This window comes from Drosophila hydei, unplaced genomic scaffold (assembly GCF_003285905.1).
Source record: "Drosophila hydei strain 15085-1641.00,03,60 unplaced genomic scaffold, DhydRS2 tig00008119-arrow-pilon, whole genome shotgun sequence".
In the NCBI taxonomy this organism is placed as follows: domain Eukaryota; kingdom Metazoa; phylum Arthropoda; class Insecta; order Diptera; family Drosophilidae; genus Drosophila; species Drosophila hydei.
Window position 1 is genome coordinate 2,887,327 of NW_022045830.1, and position 21,205 is coordinate 2,908,531.

The window sequence follows — 21,205 nt, forward strand, 5'->3', positions numbered from 1 at the left end:
GAATTTCGATATATATCAACCAAGAAATTTTGTTTGATAAAGAAACCTCAGCTCAAGAATTTGTCGAAGGTTCGGTTAAAATTCTAAGCCACAATGAAATAAGCATTGTAAATAGTCAATCATTTATAACTCTATAAATAAAAATAAAATTCATTTGAAGTTATGTCATATTTATGTCAACCAATGAGTCGAAATAACTTTGCTTCAAGCGAACATAAAGTTGATATAATTGACATTCAAAAAAAAATATATTTAATAGCTAACAGCCTTCAAAATGCAATAAATCAATTCAATTTAAGCCAGATTATGGAATGAGTTTTATTGAAATTGAATATTTAAATAGGCAAATAATTAAAGCTATTTTTTAATTATATATGGCGGAAATTTGAATTAGAATTTAAGCAAAATTCTTTTTTCCTATACAAAAAAGTTTTTAAGTAGATTAAAAAAGTATTTAACCCTACTTTCTGATACCTTTAAATTTATACGATTTTAATTAGATGTGTTTAAAAGTTAAGCTAATAAGTCCAAATCATTTGATTACCTATCAAAACCGGCTTAAAGTCTAAAAAAATCCGCAAGGCAAATATATAAATTGAAGAATCGTCGAAATTTCGCAGTCATCAAAAATGCTGAAAAATGAGCAGCAGCGATTCAGTGTTGATTTGTGAAATAATTTTCACTGAAATGCGCTATTTCAAAAATAAAATAAAAAAAAAAAGAAAAATAAAAAATAATAAAAAATAAATAAATAGAGAAGAAAAGGCGGGCGTTGCTGCACTTGACAGCTGTGGCGCATTTGATGGCAAATCGTTGGTTGCACTTAGCTGTTGCTGTTGCAGTTTCAGTTGTAGCTGCTTTTTATTTTCGTTTTGTTTTGTTTTGGTAGCTATGTGAAGCGTAAAACAAGTTTTATAATTGTTTAAAATGTTTGCTGCCAACGTCCATTGCAATGCAATTTTATAACGAATTTTGTCAGTTGCTGCTCGAAACTTAATCGAGAGCAACAACAGCAACAAACATCAGCTACAAATTTTGTGCCAAAACATTTGCAGCTGCCCCCCGAGTGGCCCCAACGCCTTGACTTGCTGCCACGCCCATTGTGCTTTTTACGCAATGTTGCGCTCGAAAACTTTAATGCTGCGACAGCTCCTAATTGGATTAGATAACTTCTCAAAAGGGTTTAACACACACGCACACGCACACACACACACACATGCAGCCGTACGCACACGCAGATAGCCGAAAGCGCACATTACGCATACGCCGCATTGTCTCTCTGGCAAAGTGAATCGTTTCAAATCCAAAGCCGGTTATGTGCACCATTATACCTTTACTTTTCCCTGCCGTTGCTGCTGCTGCTGCTGCTGCTGTTGTTATTGTTGTTATCTCATTTGCGTTACGTAGATCCAAAGCAACAACAAGCCCTAAAAACCTTTGCGCTACATTTTGCTAATCGTTGAACAAACTTTCAACAATGGCACTTTGCCCTCTGCTCTGCTCCCGAAAACAAAACGTTTTCGAACTCCAATCGATTTTTCAAATCAGCTCTAATTGTTTACATATCATTGGTTACCTCAGTGTTGTTGTTGTTGTTGTCGTGTGGCATAACTAATTATGATTAATGTATCGCCGTTAGCCCGCGACATTTACAGTTAATTAATAATTGACAGCTGGCTGGCCAAACACACATGTGCTTCATATGCGTGCACAGAGCTGCGAATAGTTATTGCAGCGCCCAGAGGTGCATTGAACCTTTGCACTCTCTAACCAATTCGCGTTGCTGACGCACCAATTGCCATCAATTGGCAAATTCAATACGCCGAACGAGAACCAATTCAAAACTTCCACTTCGTAGCCCCAATCCAAATTCACGCTTGCCGCCTGACCTTTTTTCACTGCTCTCTATAGACAGCAACTCACGTTGGCTTTGCTGTTTGCTGTTAGCCAGTCGTTCAGCTAACTAACCAGCCGTTGCTGCTGTACAAGCAAGGGGGCAGGCGGCATTTTATGCTACCGGTTTTTTTCTTTTTAGTTTATTAACTGGCAACAGCAGACAACAACAACAACAACAACAACAACACAAACAAACTGTGACTTCAGTGGCTTTTGGTTTTTTAAATATGGTCATGGTGGCATCTAATATGGTGCTGCCTAGAAAATTTTCACTTATGCCCGGCACGTTTTGCCTATTTTCCTCTTAAGCACTAAATGCTTTGGGTCAAGCTCTCGAAATTGTTGAAAATTGTGCTTGCATATGCCAGGCGAGACGAGGATTAACCAGAGAAGGCGGGGCGACAACATGTTGTTGCTGCTAACTAGGTGTTTCGATGTTTCGGTGTTTTCTCTTTTTGATTAGAATAAATATGTGCCAAAGGCCCATGTAGAATCTCAACTTGCCTACCACAGCTCACAATGTGGCTTAGAAATGGGTTTATCGATAAACAAGAGCTGCATTTACAGGTTTATAGCTCGGCAAATGGGAGCTACGTTAAAGAGCATGTGTAATGCGTGTAAGACCACAACAGAAGCATTCCAGTTGATAGCCATGAAATTCGAATCGAATTGTAGCTTAGCTACTCAAACAGCTCGCCTCCAAGTGTCAGTGAGTCTCTGATTTCTGATAACAATTCAGCGTGCTTTTGTGCACTTTAAACTGAATCGTCTTTGCTGACTTCCCAATGACCTGTGGCACTATGTGAAATGCTGATGGTAAATGCTTAAGACCCCATCCCAAAACTAAAGACACATAATAAGCATTTGGATGACTCAGATGCTGAATACGTTTTGAATCAGGTGCAGACATTTCAACACTTCAATCAGCCACCTGTCACCCCCACATATAATGCACTGAGTTGCGGGTTCACATTCCGGCACATTGTGGCCATTGCTCTTGTTTATCTATGCCTTTCGCCCTTTCATTTTTCACGTTTTTTTTGTTTTTCGAACTTTAAAGGCACACACGCTTGATATTTATATAGTGCTTGAAAATAGCATAACATTTGCGGGCTTATATAATAGGAGTACGAGTGCGAGTACGATTACAGCTGCCATGCCAACTGGGTTCGTCGTCGGCGTCGTCATCGTAGTAGTCCGTGTTGTTGTCGTATGCACATCACGCAAATCAAGTCACACAAAATTCGCCTTACGCTTTCTTCTTGAACCTTTCAATGCGCGTATCACGCTGTTGCTGATGGTTGCTGCTGCTGCTGCTGCTGCTGCTGATTATTCAACAATTTTTATTGAAAGCTAAAGAGGCGTGCAAAAACATCAACTACAACAACATTAGCAAGAAAGCAATGAGCGAAATGTCAAATGCAGGCAGCAAGCAGAGAATACATAACAGCAAAGCGACATTAGCGACAACAGCAACAACAACAACAACAGCAACAGCCTCATCAATATGAACAGAGATGCCAGCCTGCCATTCACTTGGCAGCCCAGCAAAAGTCTATAAGCGATATACATTTATGTGTATATGTTAGTATGTGGCATTCACAATAGTTCGATTCAATCGAACTGTAAAATTAGCATAATGACATTATAATAAACCAGCGGCGATAAATGCAACATTTGACGGTTTGGGAAAGGTTTGGCAGGCGTCGAGGGCAAAGACCATTTTAAAGCCAATTCTACAACAAAATCTGTTGGTTGGCTGTGCGTGCGTCTGCATTTGCCTGTGTATGTGTGGGTGCGTAGAGTTAACTGTATAAATACTGCATTTGGTAAGGTAGAGTTGTAGCCAGTGGAAATGTGAAAGTCGACTGTAATTGACTAGATAATACTCTGTACTCAGAGAAGTCTATAAGCGTTGCCTGTCTTGCCTGCTACTCTTAAGAGTGAATGACGAGAGTCGGCTCATGCTATATGAATGTGTGTAATTAGCAAAAGAACCTTCTTGATATTGTTCAAACTGACTTTTAAGCTGTGCACTGAGCGCAGTCTTAAATTTATGATAAGTGATTCGAAACATTCGCAACAAACTCTACTTAATTATAAATAAACTGCTCTCAAACTGTCAATCAAACGCATTGACTGTCCAGCTGAGCTTGTAACTGTGGCTCAAGTATGGCAAATAAATTTGTATTTATTTTCACAGGCGTTGGTGTGCTTAAAGATAATATTTTTCACAAATTTTATTTATATTTATTTAGAGTTTTCAACATTTGCAATTAATTTCAATGGAATCATGAAATGGTCAAACTTTGGGCAAAAACCAATAAACTCATTTGCACTTGGCGAACAGTGTATAGAAATTCTGCATACGGCTGGCTGACAGCCAAAAATTGTGTCAAAATGCATTGAACGCAGTTTTATTTTGTTGGGTTGATAACCTCAGCCATGTCCAGCGAGTAGAGCCCCGTCCGCCCATTCATCCGTTTGGTCGCGCATGGCGCGTATTTGTCGATTCCATTGACGAACTGGGTCAGCATGTGGCCAACGGGGCGACAACCGTTAATAGAAAATGCATTAAAGCTAAATCGAGTGAAATATATGCTGAAGCGTTTGTTCCAATTCTGAGAGCATGCCACACATTAGTCTTAAGTAATGGCTCTCTGCCCATCACGTGGCGAATCAAAATTTATCAAAAACGTCACGTAATTACGAAGCAGCCGTCACCAATTGACAAACCCAAACACACACTTGCAGATACACATACACATACACATACACATACACAGCGGCACATAGAGAGTGATACAAAGAGACACATGCTAGAACCAAGCTGTGACTTCTTTTCAAATTCCCAGCCAGCTGCCTGACGAATTCACCAACAGATGCGTTTGATTTGTGTTGCTGCCCCGTGTTGCCGCCTGCCACAGCGTCTTCCACAGACTCAACGCCATTGTTGTCGTCTTGTATTGTATCTTATTTTATATTCCAATCACAAAAGGCGTTGTCAAGCCAGCGACAGCAGCGCCAAAACTTGTTGTTGTTGTTGCTGCCAGCCGAACCCGTCTCTGCCACTGAGCATGTGTGGGAGCAGGAGATTCTCAAGAAGTGATCGCCACGTCAGCTGCTCTTGGGTTTGGCAGCCTGCGGGGGCACGCACTTGGCACTAAGTGTTCCGCTGGAGCGTTGACATCATTTGAGATATTCAATACTTGACGCATTTCACGAAACGAAAAAAAGTTTTTATTTCGCCAGAAGATTTCAGTAAAAAAACAATTAAAACTAATCGATAGATGAGTTCAGTTTACAAACGATAAAAAGTGGGTATTTTTAAGTTATATAATCCATGGCTTCCCTAGCGTTTTTGCACAAAGTTCTTTATGAAAACACACTTTGCCAGCAGGCAATTGTGGGTATGGCTGCTAATTCCAAGCCTCGTCTTGAAAGCTCTTTAATAATAATTAAAAATATATATTATTGTTTACAAGCAATAAGAAACCAGTTTCCCATATCTTAGCTTAAAATTGATTTATCTAAAAATATCATCAATATTTGCAACGCTCTTGGCGATTGGCTTCGCCTGCTAGCCAAGCCCTGCAGACTTATAATATATATGTTTTTGTTCAATGCCTCAATTGGTTTGACTTTCGATTGGATGACACAGCAGAGTCAGCTCTGTGGTTAACATTTTATAGCCCATCACATGGCTGCTGTTGTTGTTGTTGCTGCTGCTGCTGGCTGGCTGAGGCGCAGCTTACGCTAAACATTTTTCAAATGGCTGCCGCTTAATTGCCCATTTAAATTAATATAAATTTCAATTTGTGTGCACGCACATACAGACACCCACACACGCGCAGTGTTTTTGTCGAATGGCTGGCTGGATTGGCAATATGCTAAGCACAATGTGCATACCACATGTTGCCAGCACCGCCTGTCACCTCAACGCCTCAGCGCCACTCCAGCCTCCTTTCATCCGCGCGACACGCGAGCTGTAAAAGAAATGTGAATATCAGCGCTTATAATACGCATGAAAATGAAATAAAATCGCATTTTTGTGATTGATTGAAGCATGAGTAATGAAAAATTGAACGCGCAGCAGGCGAAAGGTGCTGCTTGGCGGGCAGCTGTGGGTGGGGAGGTACGTGTTATGTATATGTCTGCATGACTCTGATTTTATGCACTACATTACCTTTGGATTTCAATTTGAAGCAAATCAGGCAGCAATTTACCTAAATAAAAAGAAAATATGATGAAAAACTGCAAGCACATGGGATCAACAGCAAGAAGAAGAAAAAAAGAGAAAGAGCTTTTCTTTAATATTTTTTTCTTCTCTTAATAAAATTGTATACAATTGAATTGAATTGAATTGAATCGAATTAACTGTGTGTGTGCAGCTGCAGGACATATCCTTATCTGTTATCTATATATAAATATCTCAATCTAAATACAAATCGCTGGCTGCTGCCTGATGACACGCACGTAAGCTGACGCTGAAGACAACAAAACTTCCCACTAGGCAAACAGCAATGACAACATCAATACAAAAGGCGCTGCCGGGGCTGAGGGGGAGGAAGTACAGCTGGGCGAGGGCTAGTGGAGGGGGGCGATGCGTCTAAGCTAAACAAAAGTTACGAGCCATATTAAAATGTCATCGTGTCAATGGTGCAGACGCTTGACCAGCACAACAGAGAGCTCTCGGAGCGACCAGCAACTAACGACGACATGATGAAGCGTAAACAAACATGTTCAACTAGCAGACAGACGGCGGACTCCATAGGGGTGTCTGTATGTGTGTGGTGCGGTGTGTGTGTGTGTGTAAAGTAAAACAAAATGAAATTTTACTTTGCATTTGAAATGATTTCCAGCAGCTGCAGCAGTAGCTACGTCTCTCGTTCACACACATGCTGCAGATTTTTATTTGTATTTCAAATGTTTTGTGAAAGTGCCAGCAGCATTTGAGGCCAGAGTCCATTTGCTAAACGTACTACGAATCCGCCTCTCCATCTCCATACCCCTAGCAGTATTTTTTATTTGTGTGATTTTTGCAGGCTCGTAACTTCGACTCCGAAACTCAGCTTGTGCAGAGGCTGAGAAGTTGGCGACTCCCCAAACAAAAAAAAAAAAACAAAAAATATTTAGAAAAAAAAAGCTCCACAAACTAACGTTTCGGCAGGGTACGGGCAGAGGACATGGGCGGCACATGACTTTCAAATGCTGCAAGTTGTAGCAGGAACTGTAGCTGGAACTGTAGCTGGGAGTAGATGACCCGCATGAAAATGCTGGCCCTGGCATATTTTTATGCCGCAAGCATCCAGGACAAATGGCTGAAATTTTTGCTGCTGCGTCGCTGTTGATGATGATGATGATGATGCCAACGACCAGCAGCAGAGGAGCAACAATGCCACTGGGCAATGGGCAATGGGCAACGTGGCTGCCTGCAGTTAGTTCCCGACATGTGTACGTGGCTGGCCTGCATCAGTTCAGCTTGACGCCAGAAGAGAGAGAGAGAGAGCAAAAAAATCTAGTGACTGCTCCTTAGCTAGCTCGGACATATTTTCTTGCAGCAACCTTGATGTGGGCTGGGGCACAGTTTAGGCAGTGCCCGGCAAAAATATAGAGAAATTGAACAAGTCGTTTGTCGGTGGCCCTAGAATTTATGTGAGTGCAGCGCGCTGCCGCTCGAGTTGAAAATTAAACATTGCGTATACGCCTAGGTGCATAATAATTCATGCCTGGTCCAGGCAGGCACGCTGGCTGGCAGGCCGGCAGGCAGGCAACTGCAACGAAATTGTGTGTAAAATGTTTTAATATGAGCTCATAATATACGAGCCAAAGACAAAGAGCAAGAGACAGGCGGCCGCAGCACAGGGCAGGCGAGGCTCAATTTCTGATTTATTGGCAGCCGAAGAAAACAAAAATCAAAAAAACATATATATATGTACACCACATGCTGCTCGTTGGGCAGAAAGTGCTGTAAGTGTGTGTTTGTTGTCGGCTCGAAAAAATGTTATTGTTTAGTTTTTGGCTGTTTTGCTGCTGCCACTGCTGCTGGTCAAGGCCTTCGATATATATGCCTAAAATGGCTGCCATCCGGATATCCTGTGCCACACAGCCTGCATGCATACGATGTCCAATTGAATTTGCATTTGGTTTCTACTACCAAACGCAAACAACAAAAATACCAGCAAAAAAAAAGATGAGTCTATGCATTGCATGCAAACAAACGCAAAGCATCGTGTAGTATTCCATGTAGCTTTTGGCATTTACTTCTTTTTTGTTTTAAATTGCCATAAGACTTTTCAGTTGCTTTTTTTTGTAAAGTTTTATTCGAGGGAACAACAATGAAATTCTATGATGTTGACTTTATGCTTTTGCCCATTTTACAAAAGTTAAACAAGGTTAACAAGCTGTAACTCTAAGCAAGTTAAAGTTCGATTTTTTAATTGTGATTTTAAAGCGTTTCAAAATTTTCCCGCTAATCTAGATTTTTAATTGCTTAAGACTTATTATACATTTATTTTAAATTAGTATAAAAAATTCAAATTTTTCTCAAAAACATTTTTATTTGAATTTAAATCTCAGTGCTGTGCCTTGCTGCGCTTTGCATGCGAGTTTCTTTTTTCATTTTAAACAATAAAATTGAATATTTTCAATATATGTTTGAGAAAAAATGCATTTGTGAAGCGTATTGCAAATATGTTTCAACCGTTAAATAAATACTAGACCAGGTAGTGGCAGGTGGGTGGTGTCTATGCCCCACAGCAGTTTGTTCAATTTATGGCATCAAAGTTTGAAACGATAACTGAAAATGTTGACCCTTGAAAAGAGTCGCAGGCTGATGGCCGCCCCATAAAATGCTCTGTGCCCAACGAGGAGACATTTTACATATTCATATATTTTCCAAACATTTTTATGTGGATTTCTTTTTGTTTTTGGGTTTTATTGTTAGTTGCGTGGCTAAAAGCAGTGGCTGCCAACTGCTTCGTGGCACAAGGGGCTCAAACTGAGCATGCAAAATGTAATTGTTGCTGAAATAGAGAAAGATCCGACGAAGCAGACATTGCAACAATCAAAATAAATTGAATACATTTATTTAATACAATTAAATAAATTCATAAAACACTTAAACCACACACACGCTTATGTTATTGAACATTAAAATAGATTAGATCAAAAGCCATAAATTTTATTTGCCTGGCTGGCTCATTTATAAACCTTTCACCGACTACGTCTCTGAGCTTGGGTTTAAGAACCGCGAGACACCAATGTCAGCTGCAACGTGAATTCCCTCAGGAGTTGCGCCGTTTTAGCTGCTGTTGTTGGAGCTGGCAATTTGTGGATTTTGTGCACCGCCTGCCGTTAATTACACAAATACAAAAGTCCGCTGGGCTGAGCCAAATTGGTTGGTAATAAATAAATTCAATTGAATAATTTATTTAATTTATTTGCGGCTCTGCTGCCGTGACAAAAAAAAATATAAACAAACTGTTTTTGTTGTTATTGTCATTGCTGCTGCTGTGTGGCAGGTAAAAATGGCAGCGAGTGCCCAAAACAGGCCAACGTTTATTTTTTCATTGCGGAAGTGTGCAGCAAATGGCCGGCGAGGTGTTAGAATTTGCAGCAGCTAAAAAAATACAAAAATAAAAAAACAAAACGCCACACATATTTCAGCGTTCACGTGTGTGTGTTTGAGGCAGCGACCAAGTAAATTTGTGGCACAAAAACAAATCGTTTAATTGGCTCAAACAAAACGTAACCACTATGTACTAAAGCCACCGACGTCGCCGCCGATTATATAACACCAGGCCAAAACCAACCAACGCGCGGCCCAAACAATGCCGTTGACAGCAGATTCGCTGCCGCAGTCGACGTCGACATCACAGTCGCTGTCGCAGTCGTCGCCGTGGCCCAAACCCAAACCAGTTTGCTACACTTACCCGTTTTTTTTTTTCTGTTTTCTTAAGAGCAAAACTGACGCAAGGGTACCAACGGAGCAGCAAAAGCAGCAACTCCACCTCCACCTTCACCACCGCCGCACCACTTGCACCACTATTGGACAATCCCCATCCAGTCCGACAACGGGTTTAGCATGTTATTCACTTTGGCGTCTTGGCTTTGGTTTATTATCTAGCCACAGCCGATTGGCCACACACAAATTATGAACAGAAATCTCGGCTCGCTTGGCACATTCGCACACAGGCCCTGCCAGAAGTCGGTCCAGTTCCAGTCGCAGTCGCAATCGCAATCGCAATCGCAATCGTAATAGTCTCAGTGTAGAAATGAAAGTCAACGCTTTATTGATCAGCATTGCAGTTGTGTTGGCAGCAGTTGCCGTTGGCCAGGTAACTGGACTTGCCCTTGGCTAGGTCGACTGAGCCTTCATATTCACAACTTCCTTTCAGGTCAGCGCCAAGTTTCAGATACGCACGCACGAGGATGCGGTGCAGGCGCATGAGGAATGCCAGGAGAAGTTTAATGTGCCCGAAGACATTTACGAGAAGTACCAGAATTATGAGTTCCCAGAGCATCGTCGCACCGCCTGCTATGTGAAGTGCTTCGTGGAGAAGATGGGCCTCTTCAATGAGAAAAGTGGCTTCAATGAGAAGGCAATTATAGCGCAGTTCACGTCGAACAACTTCAAGGATCTGGAGCCAGTGCGTCACGGCCTTGAGAAGTGTATTGATCACAACGAAGCAGAGTCCGATGTCTGCACCTGGGCCAATCGCGTCTTCTCCTGCTGGCTGCCCATCAATCGCCATGTCGTGCGCAAGATTTATGCTTAAGCTACAACTAATTAAGTATGTGATAAATCCAAAATAAAAAATTGTTGTTCAAATAAAAGAAATAACAAAAGTTGACCCACTACAAGCTGCTTTGGGTGCTTTGGGCTCAAGTGGTGCTCAGCAGCTGCCTCAACTGCTGGGATACATTGAACCCGTGTGCGCTGGCTTAATCTGAGCTGCCTGATAAGTAGTTGCTGTATGTTGACAAGCTGCGACACGAGCTCAGCGCTTGTAGACGGGCAGTAGTTGAGATTGTGCACTCCGAGTGTTGAGATGCGTCTGGCTGTCGGCTTATTGACCTTGTGGTGCGCTGCGGTGCGTCTACACAGCAGCAGTTAGTGCCGCATCTTTTAAAACCAACAATCCCCACGTTTTGCAGGCTTTTGCCGATCTCACGGGCGATGCGCAGATTTTGGACAAATGCCTGAAAAGCATCAGCAGCCCGGAGCGCATCGAAAGTGATCTGCGCAAGCTGGCGAACTATACAAGCTGGACCAGCGAGGAGGTGCCCTGCCTGATGCGCTGCCTGGCCAGCGAGAAGGGCTGGTTTGACAGTGATACCAACAGATGGAACAAGCAGCGCGTGGCCCAGGAGCTGGGCGCCGATATCTACAACTATTGCGACTACGAGCTGCTGCGCAAGTCGCGTGACGCCTGCAGCTTTGCGCATCGTGGCTTGCGCTGCCTGAAGCAAGCTGAGCTGTACGCGGGCAACAGCATCTCGACAGTGATGCAGTGCAGCGTCCAGTTGAATGCCACCATTGGGCAGATGGTGCAGTACAGCGAACTGAAGCCCAAGGAGTCCATACCGTGCCTGTTCCAGTGTTTCGCCGATGCAATGAGCTTTTACGACGAGGCGGGCAACTGGCGTCTGCTCAACTGGCAGCAGGCCTTCGGCCCGACCCATGTAGAGCACCAGCCGGACTACAGTCCGTGCCGCACCACCGATGAGCAGCGTCGCTTGGCGAGTAGCAAATGCGCCTGGATGTACGATGAATTTCTGTGCTGGGAGCGAGTCAATGGAAATCATAATGGAACGAATCTGGTTTAAGCACACTTTCGATTCCGAACTAAACTTGTTTCAGACCTTGCACCTCGAGTGCTAATTGAATTTCATAAACATTTGCGTTATCTTTGTCAGTTGCGTATTATATTTAGCCCGTAAGCTGAGATTATTGAGATATTCTCTTTTATTATTAGCATCTAAACGGCTACCACATAGCAGTTGAACTGCTGGTAAATGGTGGCACAGGGATTGCGCGCGCGACGTTGGGCACAGCCGGCTGTATGGGCGCCCACGAGGGGCACGCCCAGCGACTGACGCATGGCGGGTAGACGCCAGCGGCGGGTGCGTTCGTCGAATAGCTGCATCTGCGAGATGAAGCAGCGCGTAAAGCACGGTATCGGCTCTGTCAGCGGAAACTGGGCGTAGTCACCAATGCGACTCCATTCGACCTGGTCCACCTGCTGCAGGCACTTCTTCATCGCCGACTTAGCGCTTCGTGTGACATTGGGCATCTTTTCGATCAGTATGAACGGATCGTTTTCCAGCTGCAAAAAAAAAGACAACATATATAGTAGAAGCGACGCAAGCAGCTGTTATCAGCTGCGGGTTCAGTGGCCCACAGTCTGGCTTATCGCACTCACGCTGACAATGCAGTGGAAGCCCGCATAGGCATGCTCGCAGCTGCTCTCCTTCTGATCGGCGCCCAGCTTGAGCCGCTCTTTGCACGCCTCGAAGACGGCGTCGCCGAAATGCTGCCTGATGCGACGCTCGTCGAAGCCCGCTTGATCGTGATAGAACTCGAACAGGTCATTCAGATAGCACTGCGTGAAGCAGGGCAGCTCCTCAGAGCTATCCGACCATTGGGTATATCGCTCCAGACGTCCCGCATTTTCCTCATTGAGTCCTCCATAGCTGCGCAGACACTTCTCGATGGTGCGCTGCTCGCCGCTCAGCAGCGTCCAGCTCGGCAGCTGCAAAGACGCTGGCTGATTAGGAAAGCTTTATATTATTACTTTGCATAGGCTAATATAATTACGAAACAAGTAATTCCACCTAACAACAGATAATAAAAGCAGACGAGGCTAAGCACCTTTCAGTGCCATTGACATTGCCTACAATTTCCGCAAACATATCAGGTAAATAAAAAATTGAAACAAAAATTATAAAATAATCCTAATTGAAATTTACTGATAAATAATATACACAATATTAATAGTTGCTCTATTTTTGTAAGTAAAATGTATAAAGTAAACGCAATCACTCGGTGGATCGGCTATGGTAGACTTAATCATTTAGATTAAATCAACTATGTTGACAGTTGAAAAAGTTAGTTTATAGTTATGTAAAATCATAATCATCTTCTTCTTCTTTCACTCCCGATTAAACACTGAAAATCTTTCAAGTTATTCCCTTGTCAGCTGATCCTTTCACAGTTCTTACCACAGTCAGACACAAACAGGTTGCAAGCAGCAGCAGACGCATGATTCCACTATTGATTTCCAACGCGTTCTAAGCACGAGCAAATACTGAAAAGCTGCCAAAATCTGAGCAACATTATTCACAAATTTTAGCTGCCTCTATTCTGCCAGGGCAGAATAATTGATAATCCAAATTGGGCTACATAGGGTTCACTGGAATGGGATGATAAGACGAGGCGATTATCAGCAGCGCGTTAAATAGTTCAAGTTTAGAGCTTGCTTGTGCAAGAGTTAAAAGTTGTGCCATCTGAGAGATTCTCAATGGGATTGCCAAAGAGCACTGCGGGCTGGGGGAACACACCTCAAACGGCTTACGCAATTGGCCCGACCCAGACCCGGCCCAAGCTAGTTGCATTTTTATTGATCAACACCTGCCAATGAGGTCACATACAAATCAACAACTTGGACTCTTTTTTTCCATTCGGCGTGTGTGTGTGTGTGTGTGTGTGAGTGTCTTCGTCTGTTAATTGTTTTGATGTTTATTTGTTGTGTTTTGGCATTTTGCCCGGCCAGTTTTCAGGCATTTAATAATATTACAGAGCGTTGCTGTTGTTGTGACTGTTTGTAAAGGAGCGACATCGTCCCACTTTACGCATATTTGAGCAACCGGATTTCTCGAGCTGTTGATGTTTCGCCAAAACATGTTTAACACGTCGCTCAGTCACTTCTGCCCAACAGCGCACGAAAATCTTCATCTTCATCTTCATCTTCATCTTCATCTTCAACACCTTCATCATTACGCTCATCATCATTATCATAATGCTTGTCATGATCATCTGCTTTATGTGCTACCGCGTCTCAAGTAATTGCAATCGAAAAGTGGTTCTGCCATGGCGCAAAAGCCAAAATAAAATAAAATGAAACCACAAGTGCCTCTGCCACAATCCTGAATGGTAGATCGCCGAGGCACGTTTATTTGCACACTGTGAGAAAATCATTTGAGTGTTTGCCAGTGATTGCATTGGATGAGCTTTGCAGATTTGCTTCTTCCCCTTAAAACTCTAGCTCTTTCGATGTGTTTCAGTGTTTCAAGACAAGCCGAAGACGAAGCTAGCTCCATAAGCTATTCTATATCAAAAAGTTATGATCGGAAATACCATAAAAAGTGAATCGTATTTAACTGCTATGCAAATGAGTTTTGCATCCAGCTGCTAATACATTCCGGATTCTAATAGTATATTTTCAAATTTTAATTTGTTTAATAATATTTTTATATATGTTTTCAGTGTAAGAACTCAATTTAAAATTTCATTTTATTTCGCTTTCCATGTGCAGGCTCTGTTTCTAGCAGCTGCCATATGGAGCTTAGCTTGGACTTTGTTTTGCTCTCGGTTCGCAATTAGAGCACTGTTAATTGGCTTTTCGTTGATTCATGATTCTGCTCAGTGTATTGTTATTCCACATGATTCCACAATTTCTTTCGCAGCTCTCGGCTGCCTCGCAATGACCTTGGCTTGTTTTTTCTTGCGTGTTTTTAGCCATTAAAAATCCAGTTTATTTTGTTTTGTTTTTTATTTTCATTTTCATTTATTTCTCTTATTTTCGCTCTTGTATCTTTCTTGGCTCGTTTCCTCTCTTCTTTCACTCTGGCTTTGTCAATTTGTACAAATTTTCGTTATATGGTTAATTGTTATACGGTTCGTTTTCGTTGTTGTTGGTGTTGTTGTTGCCAAACAGCTTTTATGCTGAATGCAGCCTATGTAGCAATGCTCATAATGATGATAGTCATGATAATGGTAATGCTGATGATGACACAGCCGCAGAGTGGGACACTGGCTGGGATGCGCCGGCTGCAACAGCGTCTGCTGCGTCTTCTTGGCCTGACCTTTGGCAATTTGAAATGCAGGTTTACAGCTGTTGCCCGACCCGTTGGAATATTTTTGTCTGTTTCTGATGGGATTGCGAAACGCTCTTTGACTGTTTAGCATTTTAATGGAACTTAGCATGGATTTGAATATAGATTTATGTTGTTTTTTTTTCTGTTTCTGTTTTTGTTTGTTTTGTGTTTTTTTTTTGTGGCTTTCTTTTGATGCACTGCCTGGCTTTGTGTCGCAGCGTCATGAATTTATTGATAAGTTTGAAGTTTTCAGCGTGTCTTTTGTGGGATTTCAAGGTTATAACCTAGTTTTTGGCAAAGGCGCGTTCAGCAAAAAAAATCAAAAAATCAAAAAAAAAAAACAATGCATATTTTATGGGTGAGAAATCGATTCGAGTTCGATTCGTGCATGTTTAATCCATTAAATGAAACTGCAAGCGCGTTGATAAAAAGCCACGCGGTACACAGATAACAGAGAAACGAAATACGAAAACAGCCGTCCTTGGTTTACTTTGTGTCATCTGAACTTGGCCAAAATAAACGCTGCAGGATGTTGTACAAATATATATAGCCAACCACGTGAACCTTTCTTTCTTTATTTCGACACTAATTGAGAGCTGGCGAAACCAAAGGAAGTCGCAGCATAATTAAAAAGACATCAGCTCATTGAGCAAGCTGTGCGCGATTTGCGTTTGGAAAATGGAAAATGAAAGCCGATTAGTTTTTGGCCAAAAATATCAAGTGCTCGCAATGGCCATAATTAAAAGTACATCTGTGTGTGTTGGCAAGTGAATTGGCTATGGCACCGCCCGATGTGACAGCTGCGACCAATTGCATGGACAATGGAAGCAGCCGAAAACTGTAGCTGAAACCGAAAGTGGGCCCCAGACGCAGACAAAGAAGTCAACAACCTGCGCGTGTTTGTTGCCTTCAATTTTGGCGCTAAGCGAACAACGAGCCACACTCATTAACTCTCGACAACATCTTCGTTAGTGGGAATTAATTATGCAGATGTATTCATTGTATTGCGATTTCAAGTGTGGTAAAATGCAGCGCTCCATTGTCGTGATTGGATTGGGAACGGGGGCTGGGTCTGCGGCTAATGGCCACAAGGTGTGGGCAAGCAGCTGCTGCTCATTACGATGATGCTGATGATGATGACGATAATTATAATAGTTATGACAAGCAGCGACAGGCGGCAGGGCGTTGGCTGTGCCCTATTTGAGCATAATACACATGTCCCACAAGCCCCAACCGCATTACAAAAGCTTTTGTTGGCTTTGCAGTTCGAAGTTGCCCAAACGGCGCGGCGTCTCAAGAAACGTTTGGGCTTCCGCTGGAGCTATTTGCCGATCGCTTTTCAGTCAACAGAAAAGCTGATTTTTTCTTTTTGTTTTTGAAAGTAAATTTCACTGATCATTGACCTCGACTCTCTGTGCGGCGGTTGCGTGTAAACGCCGTCGCTGAGGCCTGAACGCTTTTGGGATTACGTAAATCCGAAATTAGTTAATAAATGAAAACTGTGAACTGTGAAATGAGAAATGAGAAATACTGTTATTGTACAATAAATACACAAATGTCTAGCTATATATACATATAGAAATCGGCCCGTTACGTTTGAATAAAACGCTGCAATGCTGCACTTTTTAAGCTGCACTTTTCTATTGGCCCAAAGGTGGTTTTTTTACCTGGCCCAAGGGGCTGTTCGCTAAATGAATCTTACGTAAAGTGTTGTAAACAATATTGTTGTCAATGTGTCAATACGACCATTAGGCTTCGAGTCTAATAAACATTGGCCAAGTCTTGGAAAGGTTGCGCAGTGTTTGTCATAGGTTTATAAATCAAATTTATCAAGATTTTGAAATTCACTGGACTCTATAAAATTCATGCTCCGAACAACGATCCAAATCATCAGACATCCGATTCTTTAAAATGAAATAAAACAAGGTTATTTCGCGAACAGTTCTCATCGAAAAGATGTGCACATAAAGATTACAGCCCAGACCTGAAGTCGAGTGGAGTAGACCAATCCAAGTGGACCAATCTGAGTGGAGCTATTAAAATTCTGCACCGGAAATCTTGTTATGTTTGAGTATAGCATAAATCTTTATAATGCTCAGCAACGGCCACATAGCAAGCAATTAAAACTATTTTTGGCATAAATGTATAGCACGTACTGGACAAGGAGCGCTATCTCAGCTGCTCATCGAAGACCTTCTGCGGCGCAGAAGTCGAAAACAAATTAGTTCTGTAGGCACATGAATTAAGTTTCAGCTGCTTCCTTAACAAAGCATTTGTTTACATTCTGTTCAGAAAGTACAAATTAAGATTCCTCAGGCTAAAGACTTCACTCAAAAGTTTCTGCTCAGAGAGAAAAGAAAAACAATGAAGATTCGTCCGGCTGGAGACTGCGTAGATAAAGCGTATAGAGACTGTTTGTTTGCTAATACTTATGCCAAGCCACACATTGCAAATGCAAATATTATGTATAATACCAACTAACACTGGCTGTGACCTTTTGGTTAGATAATATGACGTCTCAGCCCTAGTTGAGCTGCTCTAACAACTCGGTCACTTACTAACAAGGTCGTTGGTTAATTAAACAATTTGCAATTCAGCCTCAATTTATTCAGTTATTAATGAGAAAATGTCAACTGAGCTAAGGTTAAGCTTAGCCAATTTCCGACAGACCAATACAAAAATGGGACAGAAATAGTTGTATAACGCTAGCTAACACCTTCGCTGTGCACAAACACGTTCTAACGGGTTTTTTATTTCTGTAGTTTTATATTTTCTGAGCATATGACAAACGAAAGATTCAACTCACGAACACGCGGCAGCAACAGTTAACGACAAATTACCGTTTCGAAATGCACTTGCTAAATACGCATTAAGAACTTGCACAGCCAAATCGGACGGGCCCCAACTACCGGCCGGGTCTTCAGCGATTTGGCTTAATTGAACACAGGCACACACGCACACACATGGTATTTACTGCATGGGTGTGCGACGAATCAGATAGCATACAAATGGCATGCATTGTGAGGCGAGGCGAGAGCGGGCTAAGGCAGAGAGTAGGCCAGGCCAAGTCAAGCCAAACCGAGCCACGCCGAGGCAAGCCAAGCCAAGCCAGCACTGGTAACTTTTCTTCCGCGTTGCATATGCGACGTCAACGTGGCGGCAAACGCCGCACCCACCCACAAGCAGCCCAGCTAAAGTCAACAATTAAAAGAAAAAACCACTGCTCACAATCTGAGCCAAGAGCTGATGCAATTTTTGCATTTTTCAAATGCTTTACAACTGCTTGTCCACAAATTATACTGTGCGCGAGTGCGCTTGGTGTGCTGTTGGCCAATAAGCATTTAGTTAGCTAGAGTCTTTCTGCCAGTATTCTCAGCGACTTGGCATTCAATTTAGAGCGGAGCTCGCCCTGGGCAGCACACTCCCCGAAATGCCAGGCTCAACCCGATCTATAACAGGCCAGACGTCGTCTGACAGCTGCATGGCAAACGGGTTTCGACTGGTTTTTTGGTTCTCTTTTTCTTCTTTTTTTTGGGGCTAGCCAAACAAACCCTAAAAATCGGGTGCAACATATAAAACAAGCTAGATAGGTATGCGATCGAGAGCAGGGCGAAGGCTCAATACGCTTTGCTATCGAATGAAAAGAGATGATAAAAAAGCTGTCAGATGTTGATTAGATTTTGATTATATATCATGAATAAAAATTAAACTTAATTTTGCAGATATTTATAGAGAAAATAATAATAATATAGAGAAAATAAATATACAATAGCTGACCTGTACCGAAGATTATATACCCTTGTAGGCATCTGTAGACTAGCAGAGATTCTACAATAATTTCAGTGATGTTCTTTATGTCAATATAGAACATGTTGAAAGCTTAGAGTTGAGATTGAAATATATTGTTCTTGAATAGATTACATATATATATATTCATAATATATATTCATATTTTTATATATATATATATTTGTTATTCATTTTAAAAATTTTCATTTTGAGTAGCTTGTTTTTATTATACAAAATTCTCAACAAAATATTCAAGTAGCCTGTGCATAATGCATACTAAAAATTTGGATATTTTTTGGCTGCTGTGCCGCTAAAAACCGTTTTTAGTTATAGCTAAATAAAAAGGCTAAAGGCAGTGGCCTTTTGTATGCGCTGAGTTAATGCTTATAACTGGTAACTATGCAGCAGCAGCAGCAATGCAGTTAGCTGCAGCAGCAACGGCAGCAGCTATTGAAAGCGAAAGCATAACTCTGGCAAGGTAGCTTAGTTTGTGTTTATTTTTGTTGTCGTTGTTTTTTTTTTTTTTTTTGCACTACTGAAACTGGTTCGCTGTCTGGGACTGTGGGCAGCCGCAGGTTTTCTAGAGACCACTTCAATAACACACTGAGCCAGGCCCGGGGTCGGGCTTCAGACCACTCTCAACTACAACAAATTCGTCGTCTCGAGTCGTTGGCAGCTGTAATTGTTCTGCCAGTTGACTCTTGTTGTTGCTGTTGGCTGTGACTGTGGCTGTGGCTGTAATTCCATATTCTTCCTGCATTCCGAAACCTTGAATCACATTTCTTGCATTTAATTGCACACATTTTCAACAATTTGCTGTTTGTTATTGTTGTCGTTGCGGCGCCGCTGAGTGTCCGTCGTTGACCGCCGCGCTGGGTCAGCATTAATAGTCGCTGGCGCGGCTGCTGCAGCAGCCACTGCAACTACAATTGGAGCTGTGACTGTGACTGCCACTGCGACTGGCTGGCCTACCTTTTACTTGCACGCATCGACAGTTGACGGCCCGTTTTTAATGCCAAGCCGCAGCCAGCGAGTGCGTATTTGTTTATGTGCGAGTGCAGCGGCATATCGATTGCGATTGCAATTGCCATTGCATTGCCGGCCACCGGTTGACCATCACATTGCTTTTACATTAAGAAATCATGTTAATTGCGTCGATTAACATTTAATATGACGCTGAGTCGAATGACGCACAAACATGAATAGTTCGCTTCGGCTTGTCAAAGACTAATAAACTCCATAGAATAGAATGAAACAGAAAAACAACTAGAAAAAACTTCGACCTTATCCGTGAATTTATATAACAGGTATCTGACATGGACAACAAATAAGATAGATAGAAAATAAAGGCAAAATAAAGCAAAGAAATCTTAATAAAAACTTTTTAATCTTGTGACTAAAGTAATTTAAAGAATTGAGAATTAGTTCCTAAGAATGAAGTCTTTAAGCATTCCGTTTGAAGTTTACTCTGCAAGGGTCTACGAGATACAGTCTACACAGACAACGTGGCGTATACGCAACGCGCCTAGAGCTGTTGCTGGAAATGCCAGGCGCATGACTCAGGCACAAGGCAGGCAACACACATACCAAGCCACAAACTATGCACACACACACACACAGAAATACATGTGTGGCTTCAACCAATTAGGTGAAGTTCAACTATAGATTTAGTTTTTTGTTGTTATTTTGGGTCGGTAAGTAGAAGCCGTGCCCTGGGGCCGGCAATCGCACAAAAAGCCAATCCATAATTAGCTACAAGCATCAACAACACACCGAAATGGATGCTAGTTACCTACACAAGTACAAGTACACACACACACTCACACACAGCTAGACGCGCTGAACTTTCAGGCAAATAAATTCCATTTGCAACCCCCGCCTCAAAATGCAAAACGTAACGCCGCAGATCAATTGGAGGAATGGTTCGCTTTGGGGGCAACCGAAAAACAACAATGCTGGCTGACGCTGGCAGCGCAGTCAACGCCGCTGCCGGCAACAGTGCGCCGCGTGCATACAAAACAAGCTAACTTACAGTTAAAAACGACGCGTCGCTGACAATTACAATTAAACGTGTACACGAAGGAGAGAGACAGAGAGAGAGAGGGAGTCCAAGTAAGAGAGCGTAGCAGCGCCGCACGAGCGAAAAGTAGAGAGATGGCCGACTCACATGAGTGCGACAAGGCCAGGTAGCTGCTGTAAGTAACACTAAAGCTGACTGCTACGAGCCCCGACCGCCAGGCAGTGCTTTGTACCGTTGCAATCGTTTGCTAGTGAACGTCGCCGTCGTCGCGTCGACGCCGCTGCGCAGCCAGCGCGAGCGTCGCTGCCGCCGCCAACGTTCGTCTGGATTGTTCGCGGCTGGCGCGCATGCGCAGCGGTATAAAAAGCTCCCGCACCAGCCACAGCCACACACAGTTTC

At 42.5% G+C, this 21,205-nt stretch overlaps 2 protein-coding genes across 3 annotated transcripts; one reads left to right on the top strand and one right to left on the bottom strand.

The window, feature by feature from the left end:
- The first annotated feature begins 9,524 nt into the window (after positions 1-9,524).
- On the top strand, positions 9,525-11,857 carry LOC111594419. 2 transcript variants are annotated; one of them, XM_023307707.2, is made up of 3 exons: positions 9,525-10,235; positions 10,296-10,670; positions 11,056-11,857. In XM_023307707.2, the coding sequence occupies exons 1-3, from the start codon at positions 10,173-10,175 to the stop codon at positions 11,725-11,727; spliced, it is 1,110 nt and encodes a 369-aa protein (XP_023163475.2). In that variant the 5' UTR covers positions 9,525-10,172; the 3' UTR covers positions 11,728-11,857. The 2 variants fall into 2 exon arrangements, with proteins under 2 accessions (XP_023163475.2, XP_023163474.2); XM_023307706.2 differs by lacking the exons at positions 9,525-10,235; positions 10,296-10,670 and adding an exon at positions 10,910-10,991.
- Positions 11,858-11,871: 14 nt separating this feature from the next.
- LOC111594418 lies at positions 11,872-13,191 on the bottom strand. The gene is made up of 3 exons (XM_023307705.2): positions 13,123-13,191; positions 12,324-12,668; positions 11,872-12,227 (listed from the first exon to the last, which is right to left on the bottom strand). The coding sequence occupies exons 1-3, from the start codon at positions 13,162-13,164 to the stop codon at positions 11,880-11,882; spliced, it is 735 nt and encodes a 244-aa protein (XP_023163473.1). The 5' UTR covers positions 13,165-13,191; the 3' UTR covers positions 11,872-11,879.
- Positions 13,192-21,205: the final 8,014 nt, after the last annotated feature.

Bases quoted from the DNA above. Each gene is read 5' to 3' on its own strand.
- LOC111594418 (XM_023307705.2), bottom strand. From the start codon at position 13,164: ATGCGTCTGCTGCTGCTTGCAACCTGTTTGTGTCTGACTGTG. The intron at 12,669-13,122 runs GTAAGAACTGTG...TTTCCTAATCAG, and splicing joins CCTGTTTGTGTCTGACTGTG to CCAGCGTCTTTGCAGCTGCC. The intron at 12,228-12,323 runs GTGAGTGCGATA...TTTTTTTTGCAG, and splicing joins GCTTCCACTGCATTGTCAGC to CTGGAAAACGATCCGTTCAT.
- LOC111594419 (XM_023307707.2), top strand. From the start codon at position 10,173: ATGAAAGTCAACGCTTTATTGATCAGCATTGCAGTTGTGTTGGCAGCA. The intron at 10,236-10,295 runs GTAACTGGACTT...ACTTCCTTTCAG, and splicing joins CAGCAGTTGCCGTTGGCCAG to GTCAGCGCCAAGTTTCAGAT. The intron at 10,671-11,055 runs GCTTAAGCTACA...CACGTTTTGCAG, and splicing joins ATGTCGTGCGCAAGATTTAT to GCTTTTGCCGATCTCACGGG.